The 17,347-nt window shown below is 44.0% G+C and overlaps 1 protein-coding gene across 7 annotated transcripts in view; it reads right to left on the bottom strand.

Annotated features, from left to right (window-relative positions):
* TPD52 (tumor protein D52) overlaps nt 1–17,347 on the bottom strand; it is a 141,095-nt gene that overhangs the window by 95,521 nt on the left and 28,227 nt on the right. For 4 of the 7 annotated variants that reach the window (XM_040994087.1, XM_040994100.1, XM_040994093.1 and 1 more), the window contains one exon: nt 12,145–14,295. The exons of 1 other annotated variant lie outside the window; for it this stretch is intronic. In XM_040994087.1, coding sequence (XP_040850021.1) covers nt 14,176–14,295 — 120 coding nt within the window. In that variant the 3' untranslated portion in view covers nt 12,145–14,175. Of the gene's footprint in view, nt 1–10,568; nt 10,784–12,144; nt 14,296–17,347 lie in introns of those variants that run through there. 2 more of the 7 variants (XM_040994117.1, XM_040994124.1) reach the window with 1 other exon arrangement.

Here is a 17,347-nt window from a genome sequence, read left to right as displayed (position 1 = left end):
CAAATGAGTTCAAGAGCAAAATGACCACTGCAGCAGAAATGAACTCCTGTCTTAGTGGTAACAGACCACTGGCCACTTAGAAATCTTACCAAGCCTCTTGTTTTTATTGCATGCAGATTATGTATTATTTCTGGAACACTGACTTTCACTCACTAGATTGATCTACTGTCCCTGCTAAATAACTAATGTAGACAGCAAGGACCACCACTAAGCTTCCAGTAGAGCAGACGGATTACATTGCATCATTCATTAGAGAAAACAAAGCAGTTAACGTTAGCACTGGAACAGACTTACTCTGAATATGCATTTGCCTTACCTACTTACAACGACTGTACCAAAACCACCATCCATGAACTTACATTTCTTTTTCAGTATTAAGGTAGCATGCCCAGCATTGCTTTCAACTAAAAAAAAAATAATAACTTTACAGGAAATAATGGGTAATGGGCTTATGTTTATGGAATTCATCAGTCACACCTTTATAATGATATTTTAAAAAAGAAATTAAAAATTTTTAAATGGACATTTGGCCTAGCAGTTAAGACTCGGGTGAAAATGCCCACATCCCATTTCAGAGAGCCTGGGTAAAATTCCTGACTTGGCTCCAAGTTCCACTTGAAGCCAACGCAGACACAGGGAGGCAGCAGGTGGCTGGCTCCAATGCTGAATTACTGCACCCATGTGGGAGACCTGCACTGCGTTCCTCGCTCCTGACTTTGACCCAGCCCAGGCCTGGCTGCTGCATGCAGCTGGAGAGCCAACAGATAGGAATGAGAATTCTCTCTCTTTCATCAACTTTTTAAATTTTGAGATAGTTGAAGGTGCACACACAATTGTGCAAAGTAACAGAGCCTTCCTTATACTCTCACCCAGTCCCCAACAGTTAACATCTTCTAAAACCACAGTGCAGTATCACCAAAGGAAACTGACACGAATGCAGACCTTACTCAGATTTTACCAGTTTTACACATATCATTTGTATATATACATGTAGTTCTATGTAATTTTGTCATTTATACATCAGTACAGTAAAGACACAGAATAGTTCACTGGCCACAAGGATCCCTGGTGCTACCTTTTACAACTCCCTAGCTCCCTTCTACCTACCTTCCCTGTCCCTAACTCTGCCTTAGCAAACACGACTCAATTCTCCAGCCCTGCAATTCTTTTGCCTCGAGAACATCATGTAAAGGGACTTCCACAGTGAGCAAACCCTGTGGGAGTGGCTCCAGCCCACACCCAACTCAGCACAACCTGGGAGTCATTCAGATCGTTTCAAGCAATCACTTCTCATCCCTTCTTACTGCTATGTAGTGATCCACAGTAAGGATTACCACAGCTTGTTTAGCCACACATCAGCTGAAGGATACCAGGGCTACTTCCAGATTGCAGCTACTACAAATGATGTTGTGATGAACATCTGCGTGTGAGTTTTTATGGAAATGTAAGTTTATTGCATTTGAAAGACAGAATTGCTGAGAGGGAAAAGCAGAGTCAGAGATGTCCCATGTGCTGGTTCACTCCACAAAGGCTGCCACGGCAGGGAGTGGACCAGGCTGAAGCCAGCAGCAAGGGACATCCTATGGCTCTCCCACGTGGGTGCAGGGACCATCCTGTGCTGCTCTGTCAGGGAGCTAGACCAGAAATGGAGCAGGTGGGACATGAACTGGAGCACCATGCCGCAGACGACAGTTTAACCCGTGGCGCCACAGGTTTGCCTTCTTTATGATAAAACTTTGCTTCAACAGCCTTCAGTTGTCAATGAACACTGACTCCCAGAGGAGAAACCAACTGCCTTAGGTTGGGTAGCTGGCCAGAGGTCAGACAGTTTCTTGAATTGCTGGCTGGACTGATAACTCAGTGTGCCAGGACTGACTCACTGCCTGGGTGCTGCCAACAGTGGCGTCCCCAGAGCTTTAAAAAAAAAAAAAAAAAGGAGACAAATCCCAGCTGAATTAAAGCTATTTAGTTTGGTTCCCAAATCCCTCAAATGAGGCTCTGCTCAACTGTGGCTAGTTTCCTTCATTTCCTGTCATCTAACGCCAACAGATAAAAACACAACTTGAAAGGCCATCATGGGCCACAAAAATCAATGTAATTAAAAGAGAAAAACTCAAAATAATCATAAAAGAAAAAAGCCAAGTAAAGCAAAGCTTAAAAACAGCAAAAGAAGGAATTAAGATTTCTGAGCACATGGAATTAAAAAGAACTATGATGAGGGAAAGCCTGAGCTGAGGTGGGATGTCTGCATTGCCACAATCCACTCATGCGACCACCCACAAAACAAGATACACGCATAACAGCACGGCTCTGCCTGCAGGAAACGTGCAATGCCATTTATCATGATATCATACACACTGATTTCAACCATCTTTCCCCAGAAAATTCTCTCCCAGGCACTCTTTTTTTTTTTTGCACGGTTTGTATATTTAGTTGATATGTAAGCACATTTTGAAAATGTCAGATTCCACTCTGGAAACAAGTGTTTTATTACTAACTCAGAGATAATTCTAGAATTTCATAATATAAAAACTCCAAATATTTTACAATATTTCTTTACCTATGAAATGTTTCTATAACACTGCTGTAATTTTTATGTATAAAGTTGCCACCAAAAAAATGATGAGAAAATATATGGGTAAGAAAAAGTACATACGTTTATTTCCACATGAATTTCATGAACTGAAATTTCATGAAAGTCATAAAAAATACTGAAAAAATAAAAGAATTTTTTGCTTTCACACTGAAATAGTTTCATTAAATAGCCTGTATTTTAGAATTTTTTTCCATATTCTGAAAGAGTTGAATAAATAACTTACATTCTGTATCTCCTATAATATCAATATTTTGAAATATAAAAACAAACAAAAACTGAGAAATGCTCATTAAAAAGCAATATGAAAATATTATCATGAACTCCATCTAATACATAGCTAAAATTAGGTTAAGTTATATAAACTGTTCAACAATATCAATACTACAAATAAGTAAGTACAAACAGTACATACACTGGGGAATTCCCAGAGGCCCTGAAAACCATTTCTTCAATTTGTTGAAATGCTGCCCTCTATCGTTAAGAAACAGTAGTTACATTAGTAAAGTGGAACCAACAATTCTTTGCTCAACTACTGCCACCTTGTGGCCAGGACATCTCCCAGCCAGCTTAGTACTAGATTCTACAAAACTAAGTGACCTAACAAAGATTAAGGTTTCTTATTTTATTTTTTTAAAAGATTTGTTTTAATTGGAAAGTCAGGTATACAGAGAGGAAAATCCTCCATTCCCTGATTCACTTCCTAAGTGGACACAACAGCCTGAGCTGAGCTGATCAGAAGCCAGGAGCTTCTTCTAAATCCCCCATATGGGTGCAGGGTCCCAAGGCTTTGGGCCATTCTTGACTGCTTTCCCAGGCCACAAGCAGGGAGCTCGATGGGAAGTGGGGTGGCCGGGACATGAACTGGCACCCATATGGAATCCTGGTGTGTGCAAGGTAAGGACTTTAGCCACTAGGCTACTGTGCCAGGCCCGAGATTAAGGCTTTTAAAAAAAAATAATGAGATGTTATTTTTTCATTTATAATCATTCAAGTATCAAATTTTGCATGTTTCATTACAATCTAACTCAACAAAGGTATATTCAGTTCCTACCTGTGTGTAAAGCATTACGCAAGGAATAAAAGGATAAATAAAAAAAAATTTTGTTTATTTCCAAAAACTACAGTAAGAAAACAGGCTAACAAATGATTTTAACAAAACTTAAAGAGGTCCGGGTAAATCAGGAAGTTGGTTCAAAACCAAACCTCAGGGCATTCCAACGGAGTTTCGTCTGGCTGTTGAGACAACAAAGGCCTGATAAAGGAGGGGATTTTTATATTAAATGTGTAGTCAGGGATGCTATTTCCAAGTAAACAGCAAAACTATGAAAATATTTTAAAAATCACTGAAAAATAAAATTAAAAGATAAGGTTATATGATGCAACAATTGAAAGGCATGCATAGTTTTTCTTAATATAAACTACCATGGACTTTCTGAAGTAGGTTAACAAATTTTTGCAACAAAATAAATATCTCTTAATTCCACTTTGACAAACTTCTAGAGGCACTCTTGTTTGTTCTGTTTTTTAAATTTTCTGTTTAGGGAAAAAAAATCTTCAAAAATCTTCAAATTTTCAAAAAAATTACCTTTTATAAATGAAATGTCACATAACATGATGACCTTTATTAAACTATACTAATTTTGTAGACTGAAAAAGCAAATATTTTCCTAACAAAGTGTACACATTAAATATACGTACTGACGCCAAAAATACTGTTATTTTTACATGAACATCCCAATTTTCGGCTGTAGTAACTGAAAAATTGCTAAGGGCATATTAAGTATAAGGCCTTGCACTAAACGCTTTAAGTAATAATTTCATTTAATCTCATAATGAATGATACGACTCATAACATAGTTTCCCTCTAATAGAAGAAGGAGGGGGCAAAGACCCGAGGGTGCCAAGTAACTTTCCAAGGAAATGTGGCTGGTGAACGGAGAACAACTAAAAGTGAAAACAAGACTTCTGAGTCCAGTGCTCTCTGACGCAGTAACCTAGTTCAAAGCAGTATTTTTACCATGAATCAATTTGCTTTTAAGTATGTATGTATGTGTGTATGTATAAATGTATGTGTGTATAAACTTCTGGAGGCTTGGTGGCACCAGCTAGTCCTTGGCTTGTGGCGCCAGTATGCCAGCGGGCACAGGTTCATGTCCTGGCTGCTCTACTTCCGACCCACTGTAGTGCTCTGGGAAGGGGCAGCAGAAGGCGTCGGAAGGTCTTGGGCTCCTGCACCCACGCTGGAGTTACAGATGAAGCTCCAGGCACCTGGCTTTGGTCTGGCCCACCCTGGCCTCCGAGGCCATGTGAGGAATGAACCAGAGGATGGAAGATCTTTGTTTCTCCCGTTCTCTATAATTTTGACTTTCAAGTAAAATAATCTTTTTTTTTAAAAAGATTTATTTATTTATTTATTGGAAAGTCAGATATACAGAGAGAGGAGAGACAGAGAGGAAGATCTTCCATCCGATGATTCACTCCCCAAGTGACCGCAACAGCCGATGCTATGCCGATCCGAAGCCAGGAGCCAGGAACTTCTTCTGGGTACCCCACACGGGTGCAGGGTCCCAAAGCCTTGGGCCGTCCTCGACTGCTTTCCCAGGCCACAAGCAGGGAGCTGGATGAGAAGTGGAGCTGCCGAGATTAGAATTGGCGCCCATATGGGATCCCGGGGCGTTCAAGGCGAGGACTTTAGCCACTAGGCCACGCCGCTGGGCCCAAATAAAGAAATCTTTAAGAAAACAAAAACACATACCCCAGACTCAAGAAAACAAACAAAAAAGGAGCTTTTACATTTCACACAATAACCTTTGGTGAAGTTTAACTTTTCTTTCAATAATAAGTAAATACTACTTTTATATGCTGTACAAAAATTTGTTCTTTCAAAAGTTATCATCATATGATGAGTATTATTCATCTTGTAATCGCATGATACATTTCATTTAAATAAACCCAAAATTTTCAAAGAGATGTTTTCTTTACAAATTCCAATCCCTATTAATACCTAAAACTATTTTTATTCCTTATCACAAATATAAAAGTTAGAAAAGCACCGAAAACTTCCAATAACCATAAGAATTAAACTAATGTGGTGTTTTCTGTTTTATTACTATAGCAATCATTTTTGTTCCATCATTATTCTGGACAGGTGCACTGAACACTGTCAACGCTATACTATTCTCGCTTACACAGTTGCTTGTGAGCAGTCATCTGGGGGCAGATCACAAAGCAATGACAGGCCAGGTGTCACTCGGGTTCAATCACACTCCCACACTCCCACGCACTACTCCTTCACTCACTTGGCCAAAATCCACCAAGAGCACACGAGAGGCCAAGTGTGAGGACAGGTGCTGGGGAGGTCACAGCAGTGAGAGACCGCTCTACTCCTGTGAGACTTACATTACGGCGGACGGGGGGATTAAGAAACAATCTTCTTTTTTTTTTTTGAAAGTCAGAGAGGAGGAGAGACGGAGAGGAAGATCTTCCATCTGATGATTCATTCGCCAAGTGGTCACAAGGACCAGAGCTGAGCCAATCTGAAGCCAGGAGCCAGGAGCTTCTTCCAGGTCTCCCATGGGGGTGCAGGGTCCCAAGGCTTTGGGTTGTCCTCAACTGCTTTCCCAGGCCACAGGCAGGGAGCTGGAAGGGAAGTCAGGACACGAACCACCATGCCAGACTACCACGCTGCCAAACCCTCCTTTTTTTAAAAAAAAAAAAAATCTATTTATTTTCTTAATTGACACATTGGCACATTATTGCTACATTCAGTAGCACATTATTTAACTGATTGGTGCTCTGAACTTTTTAAACTTCATTCCTGTTATTGATTTGGTTTCATGGCTTCTCATTTAATGGGATGTATAGTGACTGTGTAATAGGGACTGTCACATCCAGATGTGAAGGTACAATGCAGTGTGCATCTCTACTTCCAAATCAAAAAAGATGGACTCCCAATGAAACTGCTACTTTCTGCCAGTGTCTGTACCCGCAAAGTCAAGATACACTTAATACCAGAATGATGGATTTATGACTGCTTATGAAGAACTATACTATTGTAATAACATGGGGGAAATCAGCTGAGAGGAGGGAATTTGGGGAGAGGATAAGAAAAATCCCAGAGCCTATGGTACTGTATCATAAAATTAAAAATAAAATAGAAGGGAAAAAAAAGATCTATTTATTTTTCTTGGAAGTCATTTTTACAGAGAAGAGAGACACAGAAAAAGATCTTCCATCCACTGGTTCACTACACAAATGGCCCCAACAGCCGGAGCTGAGCTGATCTAAAGCCAGGAGCCTCCTCCAGGTCTCCCACTTGGGTGCAGAGTTCCAAGTCTTCAGGCCATCCCTGACTGCATTCCCAGGCCACAAGCAGGGAGCTGGATGGGAAGTGAAGCAGCCAGCACACAAACTAGTACCCACATGGGATCCCTGTGTGTACAAAGTAAGGATTCAGCCACTGAGCCATTGCACTGGGCTCAGTCAGAAATAACTTATCCAAAAGTGTACATGCATTTCTCTGGCACCATAAATGTAGCATTAAATAATGACGTGTACATGTGATGTGGTGTTTTAGCTGATGTTATCTATTGAGCTATAGATTTTTATTTGTTGCATGAAAAACCTTGATTTTTTCCTCTGAATGGCTAAGCTCAAACACATACTTATATTTAAAATAGCATTTTCAATGCATTCTTTAAAACAAACTGCAGGAACAGCACAGTCAGCCAACACACCCCTGCCCCCATTTGCTACAACTGATAAGCCTACATAATTTAACAAATTAAAACTTATTTAAGAACAGAGTGGAATTACACCCTTGTGCAACTCTGGAAGCAGCTCGGAAGCTCTTTTACAGCAGACCGGAAGAGAAGTGGCTGGGACCACAAACAAGCTAAAAGGTACTGAGTAGACGCCGAACTGCTCCAGTCACTGTCGGAGGGCCCTTTCAGCATACTTCACATGTACCTCCCATCAAAGCATTCTCTTCACTGAGATAAGAGTACAAACTCACACAGGCTAAGGACCATGCCTAAAGTCAGCTAGCAGCAAGGCAAAATCAGTGTGTGAATCCTGGTAGCATGAAGCTTAAATTAAAAAAAAAAAAAAAAAAGAAAGAAAGAAAAAAGGAAAGAATTGTTTACTTGAAAGGAGAATTTCAGAGAGGGAAGAGAGACAGAGAGAGATCGCCCATTCTCCGGTTCACTCGCCAAACGGCCACAATAGCCAGGGCTGGCCCAGGCCAAAGCCAGGAGCGTGGAGCTTCATCCGTGTCTCCCACATGGCTGCAGGGCCCTAAGGACTTGGACTCCTTCAGCTGCTCTCCCAGGATCTTTAGGGAAGAGCTGAGTCGGAAGTGGAGCCGACAGCACAGGCACAGGGTGGGGGAGGTACAGCTAGCCACATGCAGGACACTGAGCGTTTACAAAGCCAGACAAAGGTGACAGGCTTCTGTTGCCACGGCAGAGAGCTGCTTATTCTTGGAGGTTTACAAGAGGCAGGAGGAAAACAAAAAGATCAACTTGCTCTACAGCCCAACATTAGGAAGCTAAGTCTTCCAGTGTGTGTAATAATGAGGACACAGCCAGTGATATAGATTAAGAATCAGCAGGGGTGAAGGGGGATTGGCCAGAGCTGCTTGAGTGGCCAACAATGCACGTCACAGCACATCACAGCGCCTGGGGTGCATCCCGCCACCCTGCTCCCTGCTAATGGGCATCTTAGCAGGCAGCAGGGGAGTCAGCACCCAGGCCTGAGACCCAGCTGTGTTCCTGCCTGACCTGGGCCTGTGCCAGCAGAGGGTGGCCCAGGTGCCTGGGGGCAAGTGCACCCACACGGAGGACCTGGAACAAGGCCTCGCTCCTGGCTGCAGCCTGGTTCAGTGCTGGCTGTTGTGGACATTTAAGGGGCGAAGCACTAAATGGAAGATCTCTCTCCGTAACCCTACCTTTTAACTATTAAAAAAAATAAAAAAGTAAAGTCTCCAGATGGAGACCTTCTTCCCTAGGAAACTTTGCTTTCATCAAATGAGAAGTCAAAGAGTGGTCAACAGGAAGGAGGTGACCCCGGGTGCAGCTGACTACATACTATATCCACCTCCTAGACGCTTTCTAAACTGTGACAAGGGGAGGGCTGCTTAGGGAGACCCACGCAGCAAGCATCCAACTGAACATACCTCACGGATATTCTGGGACTTCCAGGAAACACTGCGGCCACCTCCTGGCAAAACTGAGCAGCCCAAACAGAGCAGTATCAGAAAGGAAAGAGAATCCTGGCCACTCTTAAGTCCTTCAGGAAACAAGCATGTACTACTGCTTACGATGTGCGCTTTCAAAGCATGGGAGACATCTTGAGCGTCAAACACATGTGATGCAGTGACTGTCATTCTTTCTAAAATTAACTCTGCAATTGAGAATCGTTTTCTGGGAGTTTCTGAAGCTGCCTAGAATGTGGTTATCATGTGGGGAGGGAGGTGGGCAGGCATGTGAAAACTGTTGGAAGAGAAGAAACAAGGCAGTACCTGGAGAAAGAGCCCTGCCCTGTATCTGTTCACCACCACACGCTCAGCCCTCAAGGCTCCAGCAGGAAGGGATCGTCCAGGCGGACACAGCCAGCGCGTGGATGACGACACTGCCTCCTCACCAAATGTCCTGGAGTTCACGAATAAATTACCCTCCACAGCAGAAGTGGATCACATGCCCTTGCAACAGGGCCGATGAGACTGTAAGGAACCCCAAAAGGAAGAAAAGGAGGCAGAGGAGCTGGAGCAGATGCAGGAGGGGGCTATGAGCCAAGGGAAGGGGGCGCACCCCGAAAGACGCAACAGGAAACACCACAGAACTTTCTCAGCATAGCAGAAAGGAGCTCTGTCAACATCTGGATATTGGAGCACTGAGACCCCACCAAACATCTGTATTGTTTAAAGTCACTAAATTTGTGGAACTTGGTGACAGAAAAAATGGAAAATATGGCAGGCTTTTTCTAATCCTCAGAATTCAGGAATAAGCCAGAATAATTATTTAAAAAAAACCCTATAATCCAGGATTCTGCCAGTCTGTGCTGTTCGCTACCACTCCTCAAAGAACTAAATACAGAAACTGAGTCTATTTTTGCAATTTCACATCTCTTGAATCCAATTTATCAAATCAAGCTTATGGGTCTATTGTTTTCAATTTGCTTATCCACTAATTTTTATCACCGCTTTAGAAACGCACTGGTTGAGTCTGATGGAAATTGTATTTTTTAAAGTACAAACACAGGTCAGAACACTTGCCAAAGATTGTGATGATGGCTAATTGTTTCATCTATACTCAACGGAGTCATCGGGAGGCGCTGTGTGAACAGCACCGAGCCGACCCTGCCACTCCTAATCTGAGTTCCATTTACACATCAGCGTGGACAGAGCCAGGCCAGCACTTAGACGCCGCACAGGACGCGCCTTTCAGGAGAGACCTCGGCCCTGAGCACTCGGGGCAGAGGTGCGTGCAGGACCGCGCTCTGCCCCAGGTGCTCGGCTGTCTGCTTTACACGTCCGTGTGGACAGAGAGGGCCCAGCATGTAAACGCCACACGGGGAGATGGAGACACGCAGCCATGCCGGGCCATCCTGCCCCGCCTACACATCACGGGCGAGGCGCCGCCCCTGCGTCAAACCCCGCCCACTGCGGCCACGCCCCGAAACACTGCGGGCGGGGCCCCGCCCCTGCCTGGCCACGTCCCGCCTTTGGCTCCGCCCCTTCAGCCGCCAGCGGAGACCCGTCCCTTCCTGGCCCCGCCCACCAGGGTACCGACCAGTCCTTGTCCCCGCCCCACTTTGACCGCGCCCACCAAGCCGCCGGCGGAGACCCGCCTCTACCTGGTCATGTCCCGCCTCTACCTGGTCATGTCCCGCCCTTGCCCCGCCCCGCCCCGCCTGGCCCCGCCCCCAGCCCGGACTCCCGCGGCCTGAAGGCAACGCCCGCTGGATGTCTCACCCGCCGCTGCTCCGCCTTTCGCTGCAGCTCCGTGTGTCGCTCTAACGCGCTCGCGAAGCCGCCGGGACGCATCCCAGGGTCCGTAGAGTCGGGACTGCCGCTGTCGGAGCCGCTCTCAGTACCTGCGCCCCGAAAGAGCCTGCAGGAGCGAAAGCTTCGCAGGAAACGGCTTTCGGCAGCCACGGCGCGGGCCCGACACAGCGCCGCCATGACGCTCTCACCTCTGACCTTTGGCCTGCGTTCCGCCAGCGTGCGGGTCACGGGGCGGAGCGCCGAGCGGCCCGCCCACCGGCATGGCTGGGTGTCCGGCTGGAGCTCGGCGGCGCGGGCTCCAGGCGCCTGCGATGCTGGGCAGTGGGCTGTTTGTCTTCTTCCGTCCTCGATGGCCTCAGGACCCCCCTGCGCACCCTCAGGATCTCCCTGACTGCTGCACCACACTGTCCGGCTTCTCTTCCGTGCATTACTTCCTGTTAAGCACAGGCACTTTCCCGTTTGGGATCCTAAACGCCGGGCTAAGTAGACACCTGCGGAACTCTGGATCCGCGTGTCCTCGGACACTTCTGCGTCCACTCCACCCACCTTACCAACATTGCAATCCTAAACACGTTTGGTCACCGCAGGGCAGCTACCAGCCTTTCTCTAAGGGAATTTGAGACTTTCGGAATATTCCCAAACACATCCGTAGCAGCAGATGCCACGCGCCCGCCCCCTCTCTCCGATTATTGCAGTAATTTGCCCGCCGAGTTAGAGGAAGCGTTTTGTTGTTCTCTTTAGAAGTTCTTGAAAGAATTAGGTCTTCCACGAGCTGTTTTATTATCCAAGCAGCTGCAAGAGTCAGATCAGGGGCAAGCACATTAGCCGGGAGCAGGATGGGAATTGGAGCAGCTGGGATTCAAACCTGTGCTCCCATTTGAGAAGATGTGTCACAGGCAAGGCCCTGGTGGTTTCCTTTTATTTACTTAAGATTTACTTTTATTGGAAAGTCCGATATACAGACAGAATGAGACACAGAGAGTAAGATCTTCCATCCAATGATTCACTCCCCAAGCAGCCGTAACAGCCAGAGCTGAGCCAATCCGAAGCCAGGAGCCTGGAGCCTTTTATGGGTCTCCCACATGGGTGCAGGGTCCCAAGGTTTTGGGCCAGCCTAGACTGCTTTCCCAAGCCACAAGCAGGGAGCTGGATAGGAAGTAGGGCTGCCAGGATTCGAGCTGTCACACATATGGAATCCTGGTGCGTGCAAGGGGAGGACTTTAGCTGCTAGGCAACCGCAGTGGACCCCCAGTTGGGTTTTAAGAGCTGTGAAGAAACACATGAGCCAAACACGTTCTGCAGGCCGCATCTTGTCTGGACCCTTACAGAGCAGTCGGGCCGGTCTCTGGGAGCCAGCATGCTGCAGTGTGGATTCAGCGTAACTGCTTGGGGTGTGTCAGCCATCCTGCAGAGATGGTCAAGGATGAACCTGCTTGGCCCTTTCCTCCTAGACGTGTATACAGAAGAGCCCAAACCCAATTTACAGAATTTTGGTTGTTATCCGATACTATACCAAAAAAAGTGTGTAGATACCAGAGCCAGATACAGTCCGAATTGTTTTTTCTTTATTCCCAACGGTTACTTTGTTGTTAAAACAATAATCCAATTGAGTTCTCTTTGAGTACTTTGTCCTCTAAAGATAAGATTTGTTGCTTTATTATACACACACTCAATTAAGGGTTCATTTTTGTAAGCTGATTTTTTTTTCACCTTTTCCATTAAACTTTATTATCACATCCTAAATATCACTCATTGTTTTTGTGTCAATGACAAAACACAATAGAGTAACCAATCAGAATTCCCTATGTTCCAACCAAATTGCTATATTCCAAATTTCTTGCGTATCTGAACTGTTAATATTGGATATGCCACTACGACCATGTTGAATATCTTTCTAAATCCATTCTTTTCATTAATTCTTTTAAGAGGCAGACCACAATAAAATTTCTGAGATGACGTGCAGGTAAGGTTCAGACAAGTTAACTCCAATTCCTTCTCTCATTGCCATCCCACTTCTTCTTCACAGTTGATTCTTTAAGTATAAAACACAACAAACTGCTTGCAAACCATTGGTCTCATAAGAAACGCTGAGCTCCGTGCCACTGATGTACAGATTTTATTAAGCTTTTCACATGGAAGAAGAGCGTAGCTTCAGATGCATCCAAGCACAAACAGTCCCAGCAGTCAAGAATGACAGCACGTTACCGCAGGACAGTCAACACTGGCAGCATTTCCAATCCGGCTTTTACAAGAGAATTTATCCTGAAATAAATCTAGTCATGCTTGTTCTTAAAAAAAAAAAAAATGCTAAAGGTCACTCCAGGATTGGCAATGAACGTTTTGCATACACAATAATAAAACAATCACAGCTTGATAAATAACAAAGACAACAGTGTAGTATAAATGCTGCATGAGGAAGTGGTGCTGAGGTGACTAGAGGGAGGACACGTGCAGAGGCCTGGATCCCTCAGCCCTGGCAATCGTTCTCAGAATCCGGGGCAACGTCTACAGTGTAATGCTATAGTTTCTAACAGGCAGGAAACCAGTAGAAAATGAGGAGTTGATTTTTGTTACAGCATCACATCCTCAGTGTACAAAATGTTCAAGTTATATTAAGCATATAACATCATGTGCTTCTTTAAACTGAGGCTACATAAATTACTGGAACACAGCAATGTTGTCCCTAATGGCATTGATTTTAACATTTTTATAGCTATCTAGGGCTTTAAAACATTAAAAAAAAAATTACAGTCTTTTGAATTGGACGTTGAAGACCATGCACAGATTTCAAACTACTGATACTACAATATGCTTGATTCAGTGTTATTGTAAGTTTATTCAGAAATTAAAATTTTAATCTGATTTAAAAAGTAAGTGGATATGAGTGGTATAATTGCTAGTACACTGAAACGATTACTGCCATAAATGTGGATAAACAAGGATGTGGGGGGTGGTGGCTTCACTCGGGTCACCTAGTAGCTTGAATTTCTGCAGAGTGCCACAAAACTAGAACAAATCACATGCAGAGCTGTTTAATCTGATGACATAAAATACAATTTGTACTTTACACCAAAACAGTGTTTATCCAAAAATATAATTACAGCAAGTAGTTCTTCCCTTGGAGATAAAGAAAACAATACCAAAAAATTCAATAACCAGGATTCAGAAAAATCAGAACAACTTCAGCTATGAATCAACTGTACAGAGTCAAAAAAAAAAAAAAAAAGAAAGAAAATATTAGAGGAGCCAGAGCAAACTGGCATCCAGAACAATCTTTATAAAGTGAGAAAGCAACTAAGAGAGCCTGCACAGTCCCAGATCATTCCAGTGAGTGTCCTAGGAGTGTTTCCGTGTTTCTTCAACAAAGGGCCCGAAAGCACGCTAGAGGGTGTTCCCAAGAAGAGGGGTGAAAGTACTTTCCTTTTGTGTAACCCACAGACTATTTGGTCGGAGAAATATGTAAAGCTAAATAAGAGCACATCTGGCAGAAATCCATGGCGATGAATGCTGACAAGATGTGCTTGGATCTTGCTTGCAGCATCTGGCAGTGGGTGGCACAACAAAGGGAGGAAGCTCACAGGCCCTCCTGTGTTTGCTCCGGAAGAGGCTCCTCAGCAGTGGCACTGGCGCTGGCAGCCGAATTCAAGACTTCTCCGAAATCACCGCCAGCAGGCTTGGTTCCCCCAACTTTGTACTTGAATTAAAAAATAAAGTTCAAAAAGGGGGAAGAGACATCATGAAACAAAATTAGCTAGAGCACAAAGAAATTCTTTCAAGAACAACTAAATCAGGATCCCAATAGTTTAGGGGGACTGGATGTGCAGAATTTAGTCCCACTGTATTCTTCAGTGTACTTTCAAAAGAAAACTTAAGCACTCCTCGTAGCTGAAATATTCAAACTAGTACATTTTCTCCACTTTTCCCCCTTCCCCACTAATGATTAATTATTCCACAAACTGAACTCTATACTACTGAACTCTACAGTTGGATAAAATTTTGTATTGTATCAAACTGTTCCTTTAGATACCATAACTGAAAAATACTACTAAATATACATTTTAAAGGAATATGTATTTCTCCTACTTCACTTGAAAGAGTTACAGAGAGAAGGACAGACACTGAGAGATCTTCCATCTGCTTGCTCACCCCTCAAGTGGCCACAATGGCTGTCAGAGCCAGGAGTTTTTCTGAGTCTCCCACGTAGGGGTGCAGGGTCCCAAGGCTTTGGGCTGTCTCTACTGCCTACCCAGGTCATAAGCAGGGAGCTGGATGGGAAGTGAAGCAGCTGGGAGAAGAACCAGTACCTATACAGGCCCTAATGCTAAAGGTTGAGGCTTGGCTTACTATGCCATGGCACTGGCCCATCTTCTACTTCTACTAACCATTTATTACTTAAAATATGGTCCAAGGACCTACAGAGTCAGCAACACCTAGAGGCTTAAGAGAAATGCAGAATCTCACCCTGGCCCAATTGCAACTACATCACCAAAATGCACATGTCAGCAAGCTCCCCAGGTAATTTCTGTGCACATGTTTGGTTGCAACACTCTACTCCAACCTATTTGACTTGAAGCTCTGTCAATAAGCATTGTTGAAATAGTTCAGTCTCAACTCTTGTAAACGCCAGGCTTTGCAAAACTCCTCAGCAACATCCTCTTTGTCAGTAGTGATTCAGGCACTCTCACCATATGACATCTTTAATGTTAGCTGAGCTGACCAGTGAAACAGCTAACATAAAGAAAACAGTGATCAACAATTCAGGAAGCTATTTTGCTCTCTGCTCAATTCAGGGAACTGGCCACAGAATCATCACCAATTGGAATCTAGATGAACAATTCCACCCCACCTCACCATCCCCGTTTTGGTTTTCTATACAAAAAGCTTTAAGTTGTTGAGAAATCTGCCTAACTTGCATCAACTGCTCATTTTTTTTTTTAAGATTTATTTATTTTTACTGGAAAGGCAGATTTACAGAGAGAAGGAGGAGAGACAAAGATTTTCCCATCTATTGATTCACTCTCCAATGGCCACAATGGCCAGAGCTGAGCTGATCCAAAACCAGGAGCTTCTTCCAGGTCTCCCAAATGGGTGCAGGATCCAATGGACGTGGGCCATCCTTCATTGCTTTCCCACGCCACAGACAGAGGAGCTGGATGGGAAGTGGAACAGCTGCAACATGAACTGGCGCCCATATGGGATACCACACTTGGACGTGGGGGATTAGCCAGTACAGCCATTGTGTTGCTCCCTGCTCCAATTATTTTTAAAATTAAATTGTTCTCCTTAATAATAAGAAAATGTTCAAACATGGGCCATCTCCCACTGCCTTCCCAGGTGTCTTAGCAAAGACTTAGGCCAAAAGGGGAGGGACTAGTGCTATGCCACAGTAAGCTAACCCTCCACCTATGGCACTGGCAAACCATATAGACACCAGTTTGAGTTCCGGCTGCTCCACTTCCCATCTAGCAACTTGCTATGGCCTGAGAAAGCAGTGGAGATTGGCCCAAAGACTTGGGGATCCTGTACCCATGTGGCAGACTCAGAAGGAACTCCTGGCTCCTTGCAGCCAATTAGGGAATGAACCAGCAGATGAAACATCTCTGTCTCTCCTTCTATGTATAATTCTGCCTTTCAAATAAAAATAAAATAAATCTTACCAAAATCATATTAGGGCTGGTGTAATAGCTCAGCTAAATTGCTGTATGTGATACTGGCATCCCAATTTATGTCCCAACCACTCTGCTGCCAATCCAGCTTCCTGCTAAACTTCCTGGGAAGGTAGTAGAGAAAGGATGGCCTGGATACCTGAGCTCCTTGCACCTATGTGGGAGACTAGGATGGAGCTTCTGGCTCTTGGCTAGTTATTGTGGCCCTTTAAGGGATGAGTTGGCAGATAAAAGATCTCTCTCTCTCTGCCTTTCAAAATGAATGAATGAATATTTTTAAAGAGAAAATGAAAAAGAACATAGATTGCCTGGATTCCCAACTATCCTCCTGAAAACCTACTGCTTAGGGCAGGTCTCCAGAAGTCACAGTCTTAATAAATGCTCCTTGTAGCAATCTGTGACTTGAACTGACGGCTTTTACTTTAAAACAATATTGATAATCAGTTTATAAATCAGTAAGTAATCATTATGGGAAAATATTTACCTCACTGAAATCAGAGAAATAAAAAAAGCAAACAGTGAATGGCTGATGACAATCATCATGGAATCATATTAATAAAAATATCTAATACTGGAGGATTCAACAAATAACATCCTCTGTATTATGCATATAAATAAGCAGCCATGAAACATAACAAAGAGAATATCTAATGCTAAAGGAAAATGTATATATGCAGAGAGATAGTTAAATATAGACAAAATTTTACTTATTTATTTTTATTGGAAAGACAGATTTACAGAGAAAAGGAGAGACAGAGAGAAAGACCTTCCATCCCAGCTGGTTCACTCCTCAAGTAGCCCCAGTGGCCAGAGCTGAGCTGATCCAAACTCAGGAGCCAAGAGCTTCTTCTGGGTCTCTCCTATGGGTGCAGAATCCCAAGGCTTTGGGCTGTTCTCTACTGCCTTTCCAGGCCACAAGCTGAGAGCTAAATGGAAAGCAGAGCAGCCAGACACAAACCACGTCCATATGGGATCCCGACACTTGTAAGGTGAGGATTTAGCCATTGAGCCATTGTGCTGGGCCCATTCAATTTTTTTTTTTTTTTTTAAAGCACAACACTAGTCCTACCTATCACTGTC

This window comes from Ochotona curzoniae, unplaced genomic scaffold (assembly GCF_017591425.1).
Source record: "Ochotona curzoniae isolate NIBS_2020 unplaced genomic scaffold, NIBS_Ocur_1.0 contig_1071, whole genome shotgun sequence".
In the NCBI taxonomy this organism is placed as follows: Eukaryota; Metazoa; Chordata; class Mammalia; order Lagomorpha; family Ochotonidae; genus Ochotona; species Ochotona curzoniae.
The sequence above is the reverse complement of the archived record's forward strand: the minus strand, read 5'-3'. Positions and strand labels throughout refer to the sequence as shown.